Source organism: Platalea leucorodia (genome assembly GCF_965183815.1).
Source record: "Platalea leucorodia genome assembly, chromosome: Z".
Classification (NCBI taxonomy): Eukaryota; Metazoa; Chordata; class Aves; order Pelecaniformes; family Threskiornithidae; genus Platalea; species Platalea leucorodia.
In genome coordinates, this window is record NC_138858.1 from 90044662 (window position 1) to 90062707 (window position 18046).

The following is an 18046-nucleotide window of genomic DNA, read 5'->3' on the forward strand; positions in this document are numbered from 1 at the left end:
AAAGAAAGAAAAGGAGAGGGACAGGAAAGATAAAAAGCAACCTGACAAAATGTATTCTATGCATACTTTTATTAATAAAATATAAGATTTACAGCATATGTCAATGGACAGTGTGCTTAGAGAATTATCTAGTTGGATAGTATGACACCAAAGTCAGTAGCTGGTTTTGGTGAGGGTAAATTAAACCTCAGATGACACGCCAGGGATCACCGCTACTGACAAAACCAAAAATCTTTCCCAGGACTAGCTTTGAAACCCCTGAATCCATCCCAACATGCACAGCTGAGGTCCGAGAGGCAGTTTCGCTTGAATGTAGTATTGCTAGGAGGCTGCACTTTGTTCTATGTGAAATCTACCTGTTCAGTCCTGTGTCGTCTTCACATCCTTTTGTGTCTGTGCTAAGCAACCGTTCCAGTATTCAGTGCATCATCCGGGATATACAGATACAGACAAGAGCAGCAGTCTTGACACCACGACCCTCAATCTTCCCCAAATAGCAGTCGTTAAACCTATACCCTTCTTCGCAAAATGGAGATGAACCGTACCAGCTCTGATGCAAAAGCAGCGTCTGATTACCTCTTTGCCCTTGCGATAAGGAAAAACCTTGGCCCTGATCCTGTGAACACCTATACACATGATTAACGTTACTCAACAAGTTGCTTCCTTAACTATGAGCAAGTATAGTCATTTGAGTAAAATTAGTCACATGCTCTGTGAGTAGGAGTAGGGCCTACTAGTTTATTCACCCATAGGAAAACAGTTGCTGTCCCTGGGGCAGTTAAATTTTTTACAAGGCTAACAGGTGAAGAGAAAGAAAAAAAAAAAAAAAAAGGTAAAACCCTTACAAAGGCTCATGGTCAGGCATGCATGTTACAAGACAAATACTGTATTTAAGAGAACCAGATCTAATAAATATTAGAATTTTTACATTTTCAAACCACTGCACGAGGACTTAAAGAAATTAAAGTATGGTTGCAATAGTAGTCTTGTTAACAACCTCTAACCCAGCCATAATTTTACAGCAGAAACAGTATCTTAGTTGATCAAATAATAGAGGCATTATAATAACCACCTATAACTAAGCCACAGAAATAATTTAAATATAGGTAACTGAAAAGTGAAAATTCTCCCAGTCAAGGTAAGTTCACTACGACTTTAAACTTCACTCTGAACATTTCCATGAAGGAAGAGTAAACCTAAAAGCACAATTAGCAAAAATATCCGGAGGTAAAAACTCATGAGCCTTATAAAGCATCAGTATCTAGTTCATCTTTGGATAAGCCTTATTTGCTGAAGAGTTTACATCTCTCAAATAACTATGAACACTTATTTCATGCAGCTTCTGTACTCCACGTATTTTCTGACCGTTGCACCATTTAACATTTTCTGTAAGTGCAATAACTTTGCAAAGCCAAAAGCCAGAAGAAACACTTGCATGGTAAAACTACATTTCCACTCAGTTACTGATAGCAATAAAATACAGAAAATAGAGCATCTCAGAATGCAGTGCAGTAATTATCTATGTAATCACTTGTATTTTGTACTACATAACATCATACTGCCAGACAAGAATTCAAACAACTCTTTAAAAAGCCACAGGGGACTTGGTACTCTAAAGAGGGCATTAAAGGTATTGTCTCCTAAAACAAGGCATTAAAGAAACCAGGATGAAACTAAACATTAAGACGTTAGTCCCATAAAATGGATTTTAAAACCTGAAAATTCTATTCCTGTTCCAATTTAAGCAACCGTTTAAAAAAAGAGCCTTTAAGGATACTGGAACAGTTAACTGACCTGTTCAGATTATGGCAAAATGTGACAGCAGTTTATGGTTTTGAAGTGGAAGTGGTCAACGCACACCACGGCTGGTATTCTCGTCATTCATGAATGAATGCAGAATCTGGTGAAATCCCTCCCTCTCTTCATTCCCATGAAAAATAATTAATACTGGTTAAAATCATTACAAAAAACATCATTTTATTTTCATGCATCTAAGGTAAAACACAGAGTATTTGTATAAAGAGGTAGATTAAAAAAAAGAAAACAGATTCTCCATTCTTTGTCACTTTTATTCAGTAGTTTGTTTGTTTTTTTTCCTTATTTTCTCTTTTTTGGTGCCAGACATGGCAAGGAGTGATTACAGTCAACTGTTTATTAAAACATTTGTTGCAACACAGACCCCCTTTACCACTGACCCCAAACGGACCCATTTCATGTGCTTTATTTTGTTGTTTTTTTTGTTTGTTTTTTTTTTTCTATACACCACCACCAAGGCTAGGTGGAGGGGGATGAAAGGGAAAGGGGGAGTCCAGGAGGCCAGAAGGAGGAGGAATGCTACAAGCCACAGCAAGAATGAGCTGTATTTAATAAAAAAAGGGGGCCACGAATGATACAGTAATGAGGTTACACAATTAAATCCCATAGCATGATTGAAGGCTTTCCCTGTGTTTGACGTCATCACAATGGAAGGCATAAAAAGTGGAGTAAACCGATGTTGATACAGTCCAATCTAGTCCATTAGGCAAGATGGTGCAAGTAGTCATTTAAATTAAAAAGTGCCCTATCCTCACCTAAATGGCTAGCAGACATGGAGAAGAACGCAGTGACGGATCAACAGAGCTTTCTCCATGTAGCTATAAAAGTGTGTTGTCATATGGCACATTTTTAAACACTGGAAAGGGGTGCCATAATGGACCTCTCATTCTCTTTCGTTTACAGGTACAAATGCTAGATTCAACTATTTCAACTATGCAGGAAGTGGACTCTTCAGTTAGGAATGCCAACCCTAATTCATTTTGTCTTGAAATATATACAAGTTGTTTGTAGTAGCTACGGCAATGATGTTCTCCTTAGGATGCCAGGCTGTGTGTAGAATCTTCTTGTTGAAGTCTAGGCTGTCAACACTGATTTCATCCTTCTTTCGCTTACCACTTGCACATACTTTACGTGGCTTCAAGACGGTGCGGGGTTTATTGTTTTCCCGGGATGCCTCTAAGGTGATGTCTCGCTTTGTGTTTCTGTCAAACATCCTGAAGAAGTTATTGTAAGATCCCGTCATGACAATGCTGCAGAGAGGGGGAAGGAAGAAAGTTAACGGTTCAGTTGAAAATAACCTCTCCTTTTATGAAACCTCAGGGCCCCGACTAAGATCATGCCTCAGGATATAAGCGGAAAGCAGGCATCCTTGCCCATACCTTCTACAATCTAAAGTGAAACTAAGGCATTTGAACATTTTATAGATTTTTTTTTAAAAAGGTATCTTTTTCCCTAACTGGACCTTTTAAAGGTACACACTTTGTTATCTAAGCACTTCAATTTGCTTCTCATGGACACACGGGGAAGTGATCTTAGGGACATGGTTTGGCGGTGGGCTTGGCAGTGCTGGGTTAACGGTTGGACTCGATGATCTTAAAGGTCTTTTCCAACCTTAAAGGATTCTAGGATCTCATGAAAGCCAAATATATCGGATTTTTAGCCATGTAATTTTAGTTACACACAAGTTGCATGAATTTAGGTACTAACAGATCTCCTTTGTGATACCTTACAGAAGATCCTTATTCTGCATCAGCTTTTCAGCAAGACAAATACACTTGCAAGTTTCCCTGTCCTTCCTTTGCCTCAAAAAAATATTTGAACAGACAGATACTGAGTTAAAACCAAAACAAAACTATATCTGACAATACTGATAGGGATACAATTAGCTGATTTAGATCTAGCAAATAAGCAGTTAATGACAGGATTAACACAAAAGCGATAGCTGTCTTAAATGGCATTATTGGCTAGTCAACCATGCCCGAGCGAGGCAAACTTGACAACTCATTGTGAGAAACAAAATTCCTAGAAGGTTTTTCCCAAGTGTTCTACCTTTTGACAAGGCAGCTTAAATAAAAACCACACAGACACAGGTTCCCCAACAGCCCTGGTGTGGATTCTTACAGTTAGAGCATCAATCACACATCAGGGTTTGAGTACATAGGCCTTATTCCCATACAAATCTTTCCAAAGTTGGATCATAGCAGATGACACAGAAAAAAACAACACAAAACACCCAAAAGATAAACACTAGGGATAATAAACCTAGCGGATTAGGGTATTGGTAGTATTTCACCAGCTCAAGTTTGCAGAAAACCATCTCTAACCTTACTGCTCTGCCCATCTCTCCAGTTTAAAGCGGCTGGAACATTTGATTAGTATTTCATTCTGGCAAAGTGACAAAACTCAATTTCTAGTCAAATTCTACATCTCTTTAGTACACTAAGGCAATTCTCTATAATCCTATGCTACAACATCGAGGGTTAAGAGCTAATACACATATGTTAAAGTCTACTGAAGTACGAAAATATTATCCAAGCCAGTCCATGAATAAAACCAGACATAACTGAGGCCATCCTTCAAGTTGCCCATCTTAAGAATAACTTGGAAGGGTATTAAGTGCATATAGAGGATTAAACTTGCCTGTCTGATCCATTCCAACAGCATTCAAATTTGTCAAAAATGCAATCGTTCTCATACAGCGAACAAAGTTTACTTCTGAGGTATTCATGCACCTGGAAAAAAATTAGTGAGATAAACTGAATGAAAACTGAACTTGCGTGCCTGTAAAATAACCTTCATAAATTCTGTTCCAAAAGTAATGAAGTATCTGACAGTGCTTACACCCTACTCACGGGAGCACACCCCGCTCCCTCCTCGGACTTTACGGATAAAGAGCAAAATGAAGAGATGCGTGACTTAACATACTCTGCTCTACAGAGATTTCAAGTGAACTCAAATAGTAGCAAGTCACTCGGGGGGGGGAAAGAGACATCTCCCAAAACTTGGCAGTTCTTCAGAATGCTTTCCCTATCTGAGCAGTTGTCATATGCTCGCTACCCTTTTAGCTATCTGAAAGGATTTAGACTTTGCTTCTTTCTAAAATTCTTGCTTTGGTGACTGATCTTCCTCCTACGTATGATGAAGATCCCTTCACAAATTTTCTTATAAAGACCACCCCACAGCAATCCTCAGTGCCAGCTAAAAACTTCTTCTGCGAAGGAAATATGTTTTACCTCCTATGTTCTCCAGGAAAGAACAGGAGAATATAAAGTCAACTGAAGACTCTAAGAGAGATGTGCTATCTCATGGCTGAAGATTACCTTTCCACATTTCCATTGTGTAAGAGGGAGGCTTTTTCATACCCAAACATGGTTTTGGGTTCTGCAATCAGCTTGCAAATAGCAAGATCCTTTAGCACGTGTGTGGAACCCACAAATCTCATTGATGCTTTGCCTGGACATAGTGATCTATAGACAAAAATTTAACTGCCACATCAAGACTATTAGTAAGACTCAGCATCCTTCAAGGTTTTAATTTCTAGCCTATGTCATCTTCACCGAATACCTGGTATGTTTCCACAGGTCTATTTTCCATATTTAAATCCCAGATCTTCACTGACAGGTAATCTCTAGTCATCATATATCGACCACTATGGCTAAATTTGACATCAGATATGGAAGAGATGATTTCAGAGAAAAATGATCTGTTGCTAGGATCTTCTGGTTCTTCAAACACTGTATAAAAATAAGATAGGCATTTCAAGAGGTCAGTTTATCTCTCTTCCACTACAAGACGCACCCAAATTAGGTTAACATTTTCTCAATAAGCTTGCCACATTGGGCTAGTCTGCCTGCATTATACAGAATAACTTTCAACGAGAAAGCCTTATAATACAATTGCCACACTCTGAAATATTTTATTTTCGTAGCAAGTCAAGGTCAGCTTCTAAGTAAGTGAACTCCTCGCTAATATTCGGAGTCTTTATTCATATGTAAGATATCAAGCACCAATTACAGGCCAAACTCAACTAGTGTTTGACTTCCTGAAGTCTGCAGAAAGCCATCCCTAGTTCTATTGTCTAGGCAGACTCCCCAGCTTAAGCTGCTAATAATTTTATTCGCTACTTTTACTCTGGCAAAATATGAATCTGATTTTACAATTTTTTTTTTCAGATTTTAGGTTTTAAGTCTATTCAATATACTACAGAAATCCAGTACAAATATACATACACACACTTCAGTGTTTAATAGATTCTTATTGAGTGCTTACTTTCATCTAACAGCAAGATATCATATCCCACAAAAAGACAATAAACAATACAGGACAAAACTTACATTTTGAGTGTCTGTCACAGAGTGCTGATGCTCTCATATCACAGAGACGAATCGTTCCTTTACTGCTGCTGTATACAAATGTATTACAGCTGTTGGGGTGGAACTCTGCAGCTGTTATCACCTCTGTGAGCTCTTCCATGTTGGCAGGCTTAATATCTACAATATCTACAGCATTTTGTTAAGAAATTTTCTCCAGTTTTCGTAACATTTTTCAGCTTTAAATGTATTCAGCAATGCTTCTTCAGTTCACTATAGTACACAGAAATAGCCAAACAGAATTAAAACGAGCCAATAAAAGCAAAATAACGCTTGAAATTTGGAAGCAGGACAAGACTTCCATGCCAAAGACTGTGGGTCCCAGTCACAAACTGGCTAAGAGTTAAAATCAAGTACCACAATTTGTCTAGAAATCAAGACCGTTAACATTGCCTTCTATATCAGTTTGAAGTTAATTCTTATAACAGTTAATTGAATGAAGTTAATTCTGCTTAATTTTTTGCTCCACTTCAGCAGTAATTAATTCTATACTACATGTACGTCACCCAAGTTTTTTCACATAGAACTTTATTTTGCTTAAATTCTAATTACACTACTACATTATAAAGAAGGCATGTGTGATTTCTGCACAGGATCCTGCTGATTTGTCCACAAATCTCTGCTCCAGCAACGGGACTGAATATATACTCCCGTGATCTTACTGCCTGCAACATTTGTAGGTGCACATGTGGGAGGGGCTGACGGTTAGGTTCGAAGGTAAAAAAAAAAGAATAAACATTGTTGAGATAAGGATGGTACTCCTCTGACTTGCTTCCTACTGCAAGTCAAGAAAATTTTCACAAGACAGTTTACTGTAATGCTGCCTTCCCAAACTGCCCATCTAACTTGAAACCTTAAGCTTTTTTCTCCTTTAAAGGAGTCTGTTTTTCACCATGCAAATGACTAGTTCTCCTTACACTGCTCATGCTGAGCTACCTCTCCAGAAGTAACAGTCCTTACAACTACTAGGGAGAAATAACCAGGAAATGAAGAAACATGCTATATAAACAGCTTTTCATGAAAGGAAATAAAATCCAACAGGTTTGTTGTAGCCGAGCTGTTCCCATCATACAAAACAATGCAAAAAAGATACTAAAACTTCTGTCTGTAATTTCTAGGTGCCACAGGTTAATCCGCAAGTCATCTGCAGATAAGTACGTTTCATAATCGCTATTAATGGAGATGGAATTGATGTGATACGTGTGAGCATTGGCAAATATTCTTCGTGGACTAGCTTCAACCATGAGGTCCATGGGCCTGAATACTGGCACCTGCAAAATACAAAGCAATGGAAGTTTGAAACGCAAATGTACTACAAACACACTGGCACTCATAATTGCAGTCCTTCAATACACCAAGCCGATTAAAATATCTCAAAATCACCTCAGAAGTAAATGTGTCTGCCAGCTGGCATCACAGAAAATGTAAAGTTAATGATGGGGCAGTTACTCAGTGAGCCACAGGTTAATCTGTGTGCCGGGGGGAGGGAAAGGAGAAATCACTTGAATGTGGCTAATTCACAGAAAGTGAACTACTCACCCGTAGTGTTGTAACTGTAGTAGGATCCCTATACCGTCCATCTTCTTCCTTTAAATTATAACCTTCTGGTCTTTTGTCTCTTTCACTGATTTTCCATAACTTTATTGTTTTATCTGAAATGAAACAGCCATAGTTTCAAACCAAAGCTCTAGCAAAGATACTAGTCTTCACAGTTGATGCACTTTAACATGAAGCCTTCAAACAAGACAAGACCACCTACGTGTACTAAAAAAGACAAAAATACTTCTTGGAGAAAATAAGACAAGATAAAAAGCATTAAAAAGACCTCCTCCACAGTTTGTTCTTTTTATAAAAGTTATAGCAAGTTTCAGTTAGAATCAGGATTGTTATGAATGACTAATATAAGCTCTCACACAGTTATACAGAGGTTCTGAAGTTATACACATACAAAGGTAACAGCTTAGCTAAGCCCCTTTGCTATAAAGCAACCAAATCAGAAATGACTAATAACAAAAACTGATAATAAAAAACTAATAACACCCCATGCTGTGGCGATTCTGTATCCTGTTAAGCCAGAACAGCACTATAGTTAAACAGCATAATTCTTGCGTAGCCACATCCTTAGATACTTGCATTTAAAACCAACTTGCTTCCAGCCTTTTGAAAGTGGAGAGGATTAGACAAAATCCTAATAGCAAACCTACGTAGCAACAGGTTACCATGCAAAATTAACTATTAAGTCGTAACTTACCATTTGTAGACAATAAAAACTGAGCAGCATTTTTCTGGGGTAACCACCTAATTTTGTTGATCTTCTCTTCAATTTCTAAACTTTTCAAGTAGTCAAACTCTGGTTCATGGCTTTGAAAGGTACTGTAAACATTGTATTCTCCCCTACTGTGAGACGGGGTTTTGTTCTAAAAAGAGAATTAAACGATCAAGATATGTATGCAATATACAGGATGCTTTTCAAGGCTGCAGGCAGAAGCCAGAACTAGGTATTTATGCAGCAAGATATATAGGCAGACTGCTAATTAGCATAAGAATAGGTAAAGACGTCTACACTCTATTGTTGCCTATGCCAGATTTGCTGCGAGTATCCTTTGGTGTACAACTTGCCTTATTTTAATAAGCCTGTAGAACAGACAAAATGTAATCTTTTGCAAGAACTTGGTTAGAGTTTCTACTGTTCTGGCTAAGAAAGCATTAGAGAAGAGACAGATATTCCAGCCGCTTTTGATTCGTAAAGTTTCCAGAAACTTCCCTCAGTCACGTGAATAGTATCTCCAGCAAGTTGTTACATTAATTCTGAGCAGCTGAACTTACAAACTAACATTTCACCTAAACATTCTAGGCACGATAAGTTGTTTGTTTTTTTTTTTTTTTTTAAAAAAACTCAAAAATCTTCATCATTCTCATCTTTAATTTTTCCACCTTTGTTTTTTAAGGAGAATATTCCCCAAGAGTACTACACAACTACACATATGGCAAATCTACTCTGTGGCTAAGTTCAGCTTGCTAGGCACACTATGGAAATCCCACGTCACCTCTAAATTTATACAAGCAGCTCCACTATTCTGGTTTGTAGTCTCCACACTCCCTGAGACCTTCTAAACTGCTTAAGAAGCTTTTTCTTCCTCATTCTGGAAATAAGCAGAAAAATGGCTTTAGCACCTCTGCTGAATACTTCTTTGACATTAAAAGTCACACCTGTAGTTAGCCTGTTCAGGATGGAAATGTTTGGAAAACTGAAAAACCTCCAAACTTGCGTAATTCCTCTTTCAAAAAGCTACATTTTAGGCAGTGGCTTCCTAGCATTAATATTGTACTGCATGGACCGAACCTTAAATTTCCTCCAATGGGTAAGGTGACAGAAAACTGGAGCCATTTCTGAAATAGTGCTCACTAGATGTTCCTGGAATTAATTCAAGCTTAATTTTGTGATTCCTGTTCCACCCATTTCAAGAGGTTGCACCATCAGATGCCTTTCCTGTGATATATTTTTGACTAGGGACTTTGCTCCTTCCTTCTCTTGTGTGTCTCATGTCCATCCATTCATCTCATCCCTTAATACCTCACTAAAACATACTTCTTGATATCATCCTTGCTTACCCACATTTGTCACATGCCTTTCATCATTTTCTCTTGCTTCATAGGCTTACATTAATAGCTGGCAGGAATTCTTACATTTTACAATAAACTGTGGGGGAGGGAAAAGTGGACAAAATGCTTAGAAATAAAATTTGGCACTAGCATACTGTACCACACCTATCAATTACACTGGCTTTCCCACCCTAGAGAACGGAAGGAACTTTGTTCTAAGTTTCAGTTAGACCTAACAAGTTAAGCAGGGTCACTGCATAGAACAGGCGACTTCAAAAGTAAATCTATTCTGCTTTAGGAAATGCTGGCCATGATTCAGGGAACTTTCCTTCAATTCCATACTTACCGTAATGACTGAGTCTTAAATATACTTCTTATGTACTCTAGTAAAACTCTACAGGACTAGAACAATATATAAAACTGATAATATATGAAATCCCTCCTTGGGATAAAAGCAAAACTTAAACCACCCGACTGTCTCGTGGCACTCAAAAAAAAAAAATCGAAACAAGAAGAGGTGTTAGCCCAGGTGCCTTATGTGAAATCCCAATTTAGGTAATTACAGGCTGCCTACACAAATTCCTCCTTCAGTTTCAATTAGATACAGTATTCACTTCCTGCCTGATACGTAGGTAAGGTCACTTGCTTCCCATTGCAGAAGGGCTGCCACGTTCCAACCCAGAGGTGGCAGCATTTTGGCAGTGGGTAAAGTTACACAAGCTTGTAGAACTCTATACAGTATAGACTGCTTGTGTCTTAGTGTTTTTCTTCCTGTATGCCTGGTCTGTAAAGCACTCTGGAATGCAGTGTGATAGGAGGTGGTTCATAAATCCAACCAAAATAGTCAAACGATTGTCTTTTAGATACTCTTACATATAAAACTTGCTCTAGACAGTTGTGCGTATGGCGTAACTAACTACTAATGCATTCGGGAATCCAGTCCCCATTGTTCATTCCCTAAACACCGAGGAGTCAGATTATGCCAAAACCAGTTCTGTGCAACTTAATCTGATAACCCAGGTGGTTCTTACTACACCTAGATTCACAGATCATAAGGATATGAGCCATGGGTTATGCATCAAAAACAAAAGTAGTCATTTAAAGACAACTCACTTGAGAACAGGCAATTAGCTATTTAAGCGACGTTAAAGGATGCAAGCTAAACCTCAGAGTTTAAAAAGAACAAACGAAAAAAACCTAAACAAACAAAAAAAAACCCCAAAAAACCAACACAAAACACCACAAAAGTTTGTGCCCAAAACTACAGGAAGATTACAGTAAGGATACTCTACATACTATGTTCATCTCAGACTCTGGCCAAAGCAACTCAGGAAGAGGCCAGTCAGTCAGGAACACCCCACTAGATGGCACCAACTGACCGGAGTGATTTATTTGTAAAGAGAGGGTAGTGCACTCCAGTTGCCTGTGTACCAGCAGAAAGCAACTTGTTCTGGTGAACTGGGGAATTCTTACGGTTTAGGATTTTTAGAATTGAAATTGCATGAAATGCTAAGGAAAGAAGTACCCTCTCTACAACTACCTGAAAGGAGGTTGTAGCAAGGTGAGTGGGGGTCTCTTTTCCCAAGTAACAAGCAATAGGACGAGAAGAAATGGCCTCAAGTTGTGCCAGAGGAGGTTTAGGCTCAATATTAGGAATGAAAGGGTTATCAAGCACTGGCACAGGCTGCCCAGGGCAGAGGTTGAGTCTCCATCCCTGGAGGTATTTAAAAGGTGGGTAGACGTGGTGCTTAGGGACATGGTTTAGTGGTGGACTTGGCAAGGCTGGGTTAGCGGTTGGACTCAGTGATCTTAAAGGTCTTTTGCAACCTAAATGATTCTATGATTCTATTCTAAGTAACAGCATGACTTTTCTAGGCAGTGAGATGACAGAAGTGCCTTTTTATCCTCTCCCTGAAATAAATTCTAACCAAGTCAACTTCTAACTTTGGCCTTAGTTAAAAATCAAGCACTCCACCTCAGCTTTCCCACCTTTAACGTGGGAGTAGAGGCCCTTTCCTGGCATTAGAAGATTTGTCTGTAGAATTCTGCGAAGACCAAAACAACAAGTATAAAATGAAAAGATACCTTTACTACTATAATCTAATAGGTATTGGGGAAGGGAGTTTCATTGTGATGATTGTTTGGGGTGGCGGGTTTTTTCTGGTTTTTTTGTTTGTTTGGTTGGTTTTTTTTGTTGTTGTTGTTGTTTTTAAAATCCTTTGGTGGCTTAATTTGTATCAGTTTTCATAACAGGAGGCTATCCTCTGAATTCACTTCAGCACTGCAGTTATCCTGTTATGTTCTGAGCCTAATATGAAACTTTAAACAGACTTCACAAGACCAAACCCTTAATTCTCCCTGAATTTGTGTCTTTTGTTCACACACAAGATAACTAAGTGGATTCAGTTCTCATCTCTGATTTTAGTATTAGCTAAGGTACTCACTGCATAAAACAGCTTACAAAACTAGAAAATCTAACTTAAAGCTTCCATTGCGAAGTATCACACCAAAATAAAAGTAACAGGAAATATTTAGTTATCTCTATTGATAAAAACAGATTGCTGTGGTTGTCAGGTAGATTAATAATAAGCCGTGCTATTGCTCATACGCAAATACTAATATTGACTGCTTATTTTAATATAGATACACTAACTTCCAGTATTAGAGCTATCTAAAGAGATCAGCATAGACAGTGACCTGTTTCATCCTCTGAAGACCAAACAAGAGATAATAAAGCAATAGGTTTTGTATCATTTTGCTGAGAAATAGAAATAAACCTATTGTACTAGACACCCTTTTCGAACTCAGGTTTTAGGCAAATACAGTGATTGCGTAAATGGGTAAACATCTGAAAGCTAGCTAAGCACATGTGTAAAGAAACAAGCTTACGCTCTAAAAGAAGAGATGGAGGAATTCTGTACCTGATGCAGAGATGGGATGCATCAGAGAAAGCAGATCTCATGGGGGACAAAAAGCTGTAATCAGTATATTTACAGCATAAAATTAAAAGTAAATACATCGAGAGCAGCAATTCAAACTTTCTTTATATTCAGAAACAGTGATGCAGACCCACGCACAAACATACTTTCTGTGGGGAAAAACAATTTGTCAAGGCATTGATGTTTACACGCTTTGCCTTCACTACACTGGAAGTTACTTTCCTTCAATGTTTTCCACTCCCATACTTTAAATTATATATTAAATACTACTACCAGCAAATACTGTTCTGTATAAAAGACAAAGCAGCTAGTCAGGCTGAACATTAACTCCAAATGCAGGCAAAATTACTGCAGACATGAAGAAATACCACAGCTCCAGTTCAAAAGCAGCATGGGGGATGTAGTCCTATAGTTTGAAAAGAGAATTCCCTCTGAGACTTCCACGTGATACATTTTAACCAGCAGAAAACCCTGGATCCTTGTAAGGAATCAATGTTGACAGAACCTCAAACTATTTTAACTGATTGATATCAAAATGGAAAAGGACATCTTAGGTCACAGTTACATACTCACTCAAGGGCAACTTTTATTTCCCCAGCTACAGTGAAATCTGAAATAATAATCACAGCCAACTACAGTAATTGTAAAATGACCAACTTCAGCTTCCCCCAGGTCTTTTTGTGTCCTACCCCCCCTTTTTTGTTTTCGCTTTAAACACTCTTTAGACGACAGCTGAAGCCCAGAATGGTTTAAATTAATTTCTAACAGTGTCGCAAAGTTCTCAATAATTTCTTCACTTTAAAACGTCATTATTTTAATCACTTATTACACAGGCATGCACTTTGTGTAAAGTTTCTTATAAAAGTATGCTCCTTTTCTGCAAAAAGAAAATGAATGGCAACAGAGGAGAATACTAAATATACTTTAAGTAGTCAGCACTCACCTCCTGCTCCTGTTGGAAGATGACAACTCTACCTCCTTTGTCTCCTGTTGCTAACAACTCTCCAGAATGGTTAAATTCTACTGTAGAAATGATATCCGCTGCATAGGAACAAAAATAAACCCCACAAGTTAGTAATTCTTCTAAATACTAAGTGGCCAAGAAAGCTACAATTATAAGCAAGAAAGAAAATGCATACTTCCATTCAGTTTAAGTATACTTATGTTACAAAATACAAGTAGGGATTTCTTCAAAAATATAGAAGTAATTTTTTAAAGCTCTACGTTTGAAAACCCGTTCCTAGTTCACCATGCCAGAGTTACAAGTTCAGTGTTGTGCACTAAATTGTTTTTAAAGGTTTTATATCATCACTTCTTAGAACAGTTTTTCTGTTACGACTGCTACCCTAGTACAGTATAGAAATGGATTTTCAGCATGTGCTGTAACAGCAGAGAGAGACTATATATACACATTCACACCTTTATTTTCTCCATTCTTTCTGATAGAAGAACTGGATACATTCATTATCCCTATGATCTCAAAGCTTTTTGCCCCTTTTTTTTTTTAAGGACTCTGCACACATTTGACAACTTAAGGGCAAAACATATCAGGGTGGAGATGTTCAGACATCAGTGCCTAAGGAATGCAAGGATGTGGAACAAAAACAGCTACGGAAAATTAAGAAATAAATTCAACAGTCTCTAAGAAACATGAGTACCTTTTCTGGATGAGGAAGGTCTACATTACCACAAGTTTTTTTATATGGGGTACTAAAATTAAATTGTGAATATACATAGACAAAAAAACCTGTCATGCCTAGTACCAAATTGATCTGTTTATACAGGGGGGAAGAAAAAAAAAAAAAAAGAGGACAAATTACAACTGAAGCTTAAGCATACCAATTCACGTTTTCAAACGCACACATGCCCCTTATACCTTCAAACAGTAGAATCAGAAGCCAAACCATTCTTTGAACGCAAACTCCAAATTGCAATACAACTATATAAATCTATTTTTCTGCAGAAGAAAGTACCTAAGATTTTTACATATGCAAGTCTTCAGGCTCTTTTGCTTTCACATCAGTCTAACACAGGTAAACAATGTATTCTGTTGGACGGTTTCTTCGTTCTCCGTTTTAGAGTTAAAAAAGGTCTGGTACCTGCTCTACAGACTGAAAGCTACTGCTAAACAAAAGATACAGTCTGGATTTAAACAGACACTATTGTGCAGCCTATCACGGAAGCTATCTTATCGTAGACAGCAACAGAGTTCTTTCATTTTGAAGAAGTGAAACATGCAGGATTTTCCTCTTATTCATTTTAATACTAAAATGAAACTTGCATCATTCTCGGGTTGTCCCAAACGCATGGGCGGTGGCCTCTGAGGACATGAGCAAGCTGTTCTTTAATAACTGCATTACACAGCAGCTACAAGCATGCAGCCTATCTGTCTGAAAACTGCACAATGCAAAGACAGCCTAGACAAGCAGGCCAAACTCGGCTGCAAAATCCTCAAACAGAGGCAAAAGATGCCGAGTCAGATTCTTGGCACAAACAGGTATGTACAGCTCAGTTGTGTTTTCTAATATACAGCATAAACTGCCGTATAAAAAAAAAGGATAAACACAAGATTACCCTATCTCCATCGACCTCCCTTGCTATGATTATCTGGCACTGCTGAAACACAAACAGACTGCAATTTCTCAAGAACACTGTGTTAAGGACGTATATATGATGTAAGCTTGTATGTAGATAAACCAGGATCCAGATCACACATAGGAAAACCTTGATTTGAGTGCACATCATTTTTGTTTTTCCCCTGAAGAAGATATGGCATGCAATATGTACCTTTCACAGGTGAACAGGGCATAAAGATAATATACAATTAATCAAATCCAGTATGCAGAAAGAGTGAAGTGCAAACCAAGCAATCTGATTTTGACTATTCCATACAATGCAAACCACATTGTTGTAATCCTCTGATAGGAGAAGAGCTTAAGAAGTTACCAATTAATTGAAGAAAACCAAGGTAACTCAGCTCTCAGTAATGAGAAGTATACAGAATGATTACTATTTTGAAAAACAGAGATTTAACACTGCAAGCTAAGCCAGTCTTAAAACAGAGAAGACGATACAGCACATTATCAATCTAAATATGTGCATGTATGTGGAAGTAGAACAGCAAAGAAAAATTTGCCTTAAAAATGTTATACATGCATCTAAGAATAGATGGATAAATTCATCATAGTACTTACTCGGTGCAAGTCACTGAAAAGTTTTACAAGGTGAAAAGCCTTAGGCTTGAAGCTTTATCATCATAGGCAGCAACAACAGCCAGAAAAGCCTTAAATTAAGAGATAAAACCTCCATTTTCTTAGGTCTGCTGATGTAATACATATTGTATTTAATTATACAGGTCTCATGTATAGCAGAAAGCTAACTGCTTTTCTGTAACAATTCTAGACATTCTCACTTTTTGCATTTATTTTAACTTCCAATATCATCCAAGCTTGGTATCAGTCATCTTCAAGCTGATACAAGTCCTGCTTTGTCTGCAGGCTCAAGTGCATGAACCAACTTTCAGTGCTAACATCCCCACACCTCCTGGAAGTCCAGCAGCCTCAGTCAGTGGTGACAAGGTACTCCAAACTCTCCAGTGCCTCATCGACACTATGCAAAAGATATTTTCAAGTACTTGGATCAATTTTAAATTAGAAACAATATACATTCCTTAGCAGCAATCACAACAGAAAATTATTAATTAGTTTTTAAACTCAAGCTACATCTATAGAATCTGATGTGCCTTCTACACTGTAATCTTGGACTGTTCCCTTCCCAAGGACAAAACAAACATGCTAAAAAAGTAGGCAGAAAAAATGATTTCTGCTTAACTAGTCCCAAAACAGGGCTGAGATGCATATTTTATACAAAAATCAGTACTGAAGAGCAAAGCAACCAATCATACATTTTAAATCCAATAACTCACCATTAAGAATATTGTATTCCCATACCTTGGTCAAAGAAAGAGACAGACATCAAGGCACTGGTGTTGAACTGGGCGGATTTAATAGTGTTTGAGAATTGACAGGGGAAGCATTTCATCTTCCGCAGTGCACTGATTCGCTTGTGTATTTTCATCTGTATTAACACCCTCGTTGCCAAATAAAATCAATGTTATCCTTTTCTTTTCAAATGGTAACTGCAATTCCTGTGATAGTTACATGTAGGGTTATTTTAGTCCTCCAGCGCTGCAACGGGGAAAAGAGCATCTATAGAACACGCTGCCTTCTCTCTGCCTCCTCCCTTTTGTGCATGCTATTTTTGCTACAGTCTCTAGGTGGGAGTCTTGCAAACACAGAGGGCTGCTCTCACTGTCCAGAAGGTTGTAAATGATCCCTTCTGCACGCAAAGAGCACTAGGGAGGAATATCTGAGGGGGGAGCAGATGTATAGGTGCTCCATTGTCACCAACACCAATGGCTTCTGGAAATAGGATGCATTCTATTGTTTACTGCTGAATCCATTTCAATGCCCTCCTCTGCAAGCACCAGTGTCAGAGATAAATAACCACCAAAACCTTATCTGATAACCATACCCCACACAGGATACAGTTAAGATAACGTTATCTGTTAATAGACTTCCACAGTTACCCATGCCTTGAGAGATCAGATTTGTGTCTCTCCTCCCCCCAAGCATCTTGAGACATCTTTGACACCAAGATGAAGCGTGACATTTAAAATACTACAGGGCAACATCAAACACACGAGATGAGGACAACATTGTGACAAAAGCAAAAAACAGGACAGAAACGTATATCTACATTCCTGTAGCATACCTGCAATACCTGCACTAGGTTTCTCCCTCTTGCATAACTTGGGATAGACAGTTCAGGGGTCACTATAGTTTTTAAAAGTACTTCTTGGCACAGATGTATATGGTTGTCCTTTAGTTCCACTTAAATATCCCTTCATAGACACTTGTTAATGCCATAGAAACACTTTCAAGACTACTAAATATTTCCAAATAATGGTTTTCAGTGATCTACAAGCAAAGGGTGGGGGGAATCACCTACACAACCCAAAGCCCATTTACTGCTGTTGCGCATGTACATCACCATGGGAAAATGTTTTGCAGCAGGTTGAGTGAAACGCTATAATCAAACACAGAACTACTGTGCAGTTGTATCCCTGTATCAAAGAAACAAAACACACTACAGCCAAACCAAGACAGAGATATTAAAAATCCTACTGAACTGTAAAGAGAGGCTTCTGGCCCCTGACCTACCAGCACACGCCAACAGGGCAGTCTGCTTTCCCGGGAGTCCTCAAAACCTCTGAACAGCTCCCCCAGATACAGCAGCTCCCATCTAGTTTCTTGCAAC

The 18046-nt window shown here is 38.3% G+C and overlaps 1 protein-coding gene across 5 annotated transcripts in view; it reads right to left on the bottom strand.

Annotated features, from left to right (window-relative positions):
• LOC309602389 (serine/threonine-protein phosphatase 2A 55 kDa regulatory subunit B alpha isoform) overlaps positions 1-18046 on the bottom strand; it is a 45566-nt gene that overhangs the window by 329 nt on the left and 27191 nt on the right. Inside the window, exons 1-11 of one of the 5 annotated variants that reach the window (XR_014230652.1) lie at positions 16678-16783; positions 13671-13768; positions 8437-8602; positions 7725-7837; positions 7279-7456; positions 6150-6314; positions 5380-5549; positions 4456-4547; positions 2942-3065; positions 1795-1920; positions 127-626 (exon numbers count right to left, since the gene is read on the bottom strand). Coding sequence is in view for 3 of the 5 variants with exons in the window: in XM_082335923.1 (XP_082192049.1) it covers positions 2786-3065; positions 4456-4547; positions 5380-5549; positions 6150-6314; positions 7279-7456; positions 7725-7837; positions 8437-8602; positions 13671-13768; positions 16678-16804 (1389 nt within the window). In the remaining 2 variants the exon portion in view is untranslated. Of the gene's footprint in view, positions 1-126; positions 627-987; positions 1921-1954; positions 3066-4455; positions 4548-5379; positions 5550-6149; positions 6315-7278; positions 7457-7724; positions 7838-8436; positions 8603-13670; positions 13769-16677; positions 16820-18046 lie in introns of those variants that run through there. The other 4 variants (XR_014230651.1, XM_082335925.1, XM_082335923.1 and 1 more) reach the window with 4 other exon arrangements.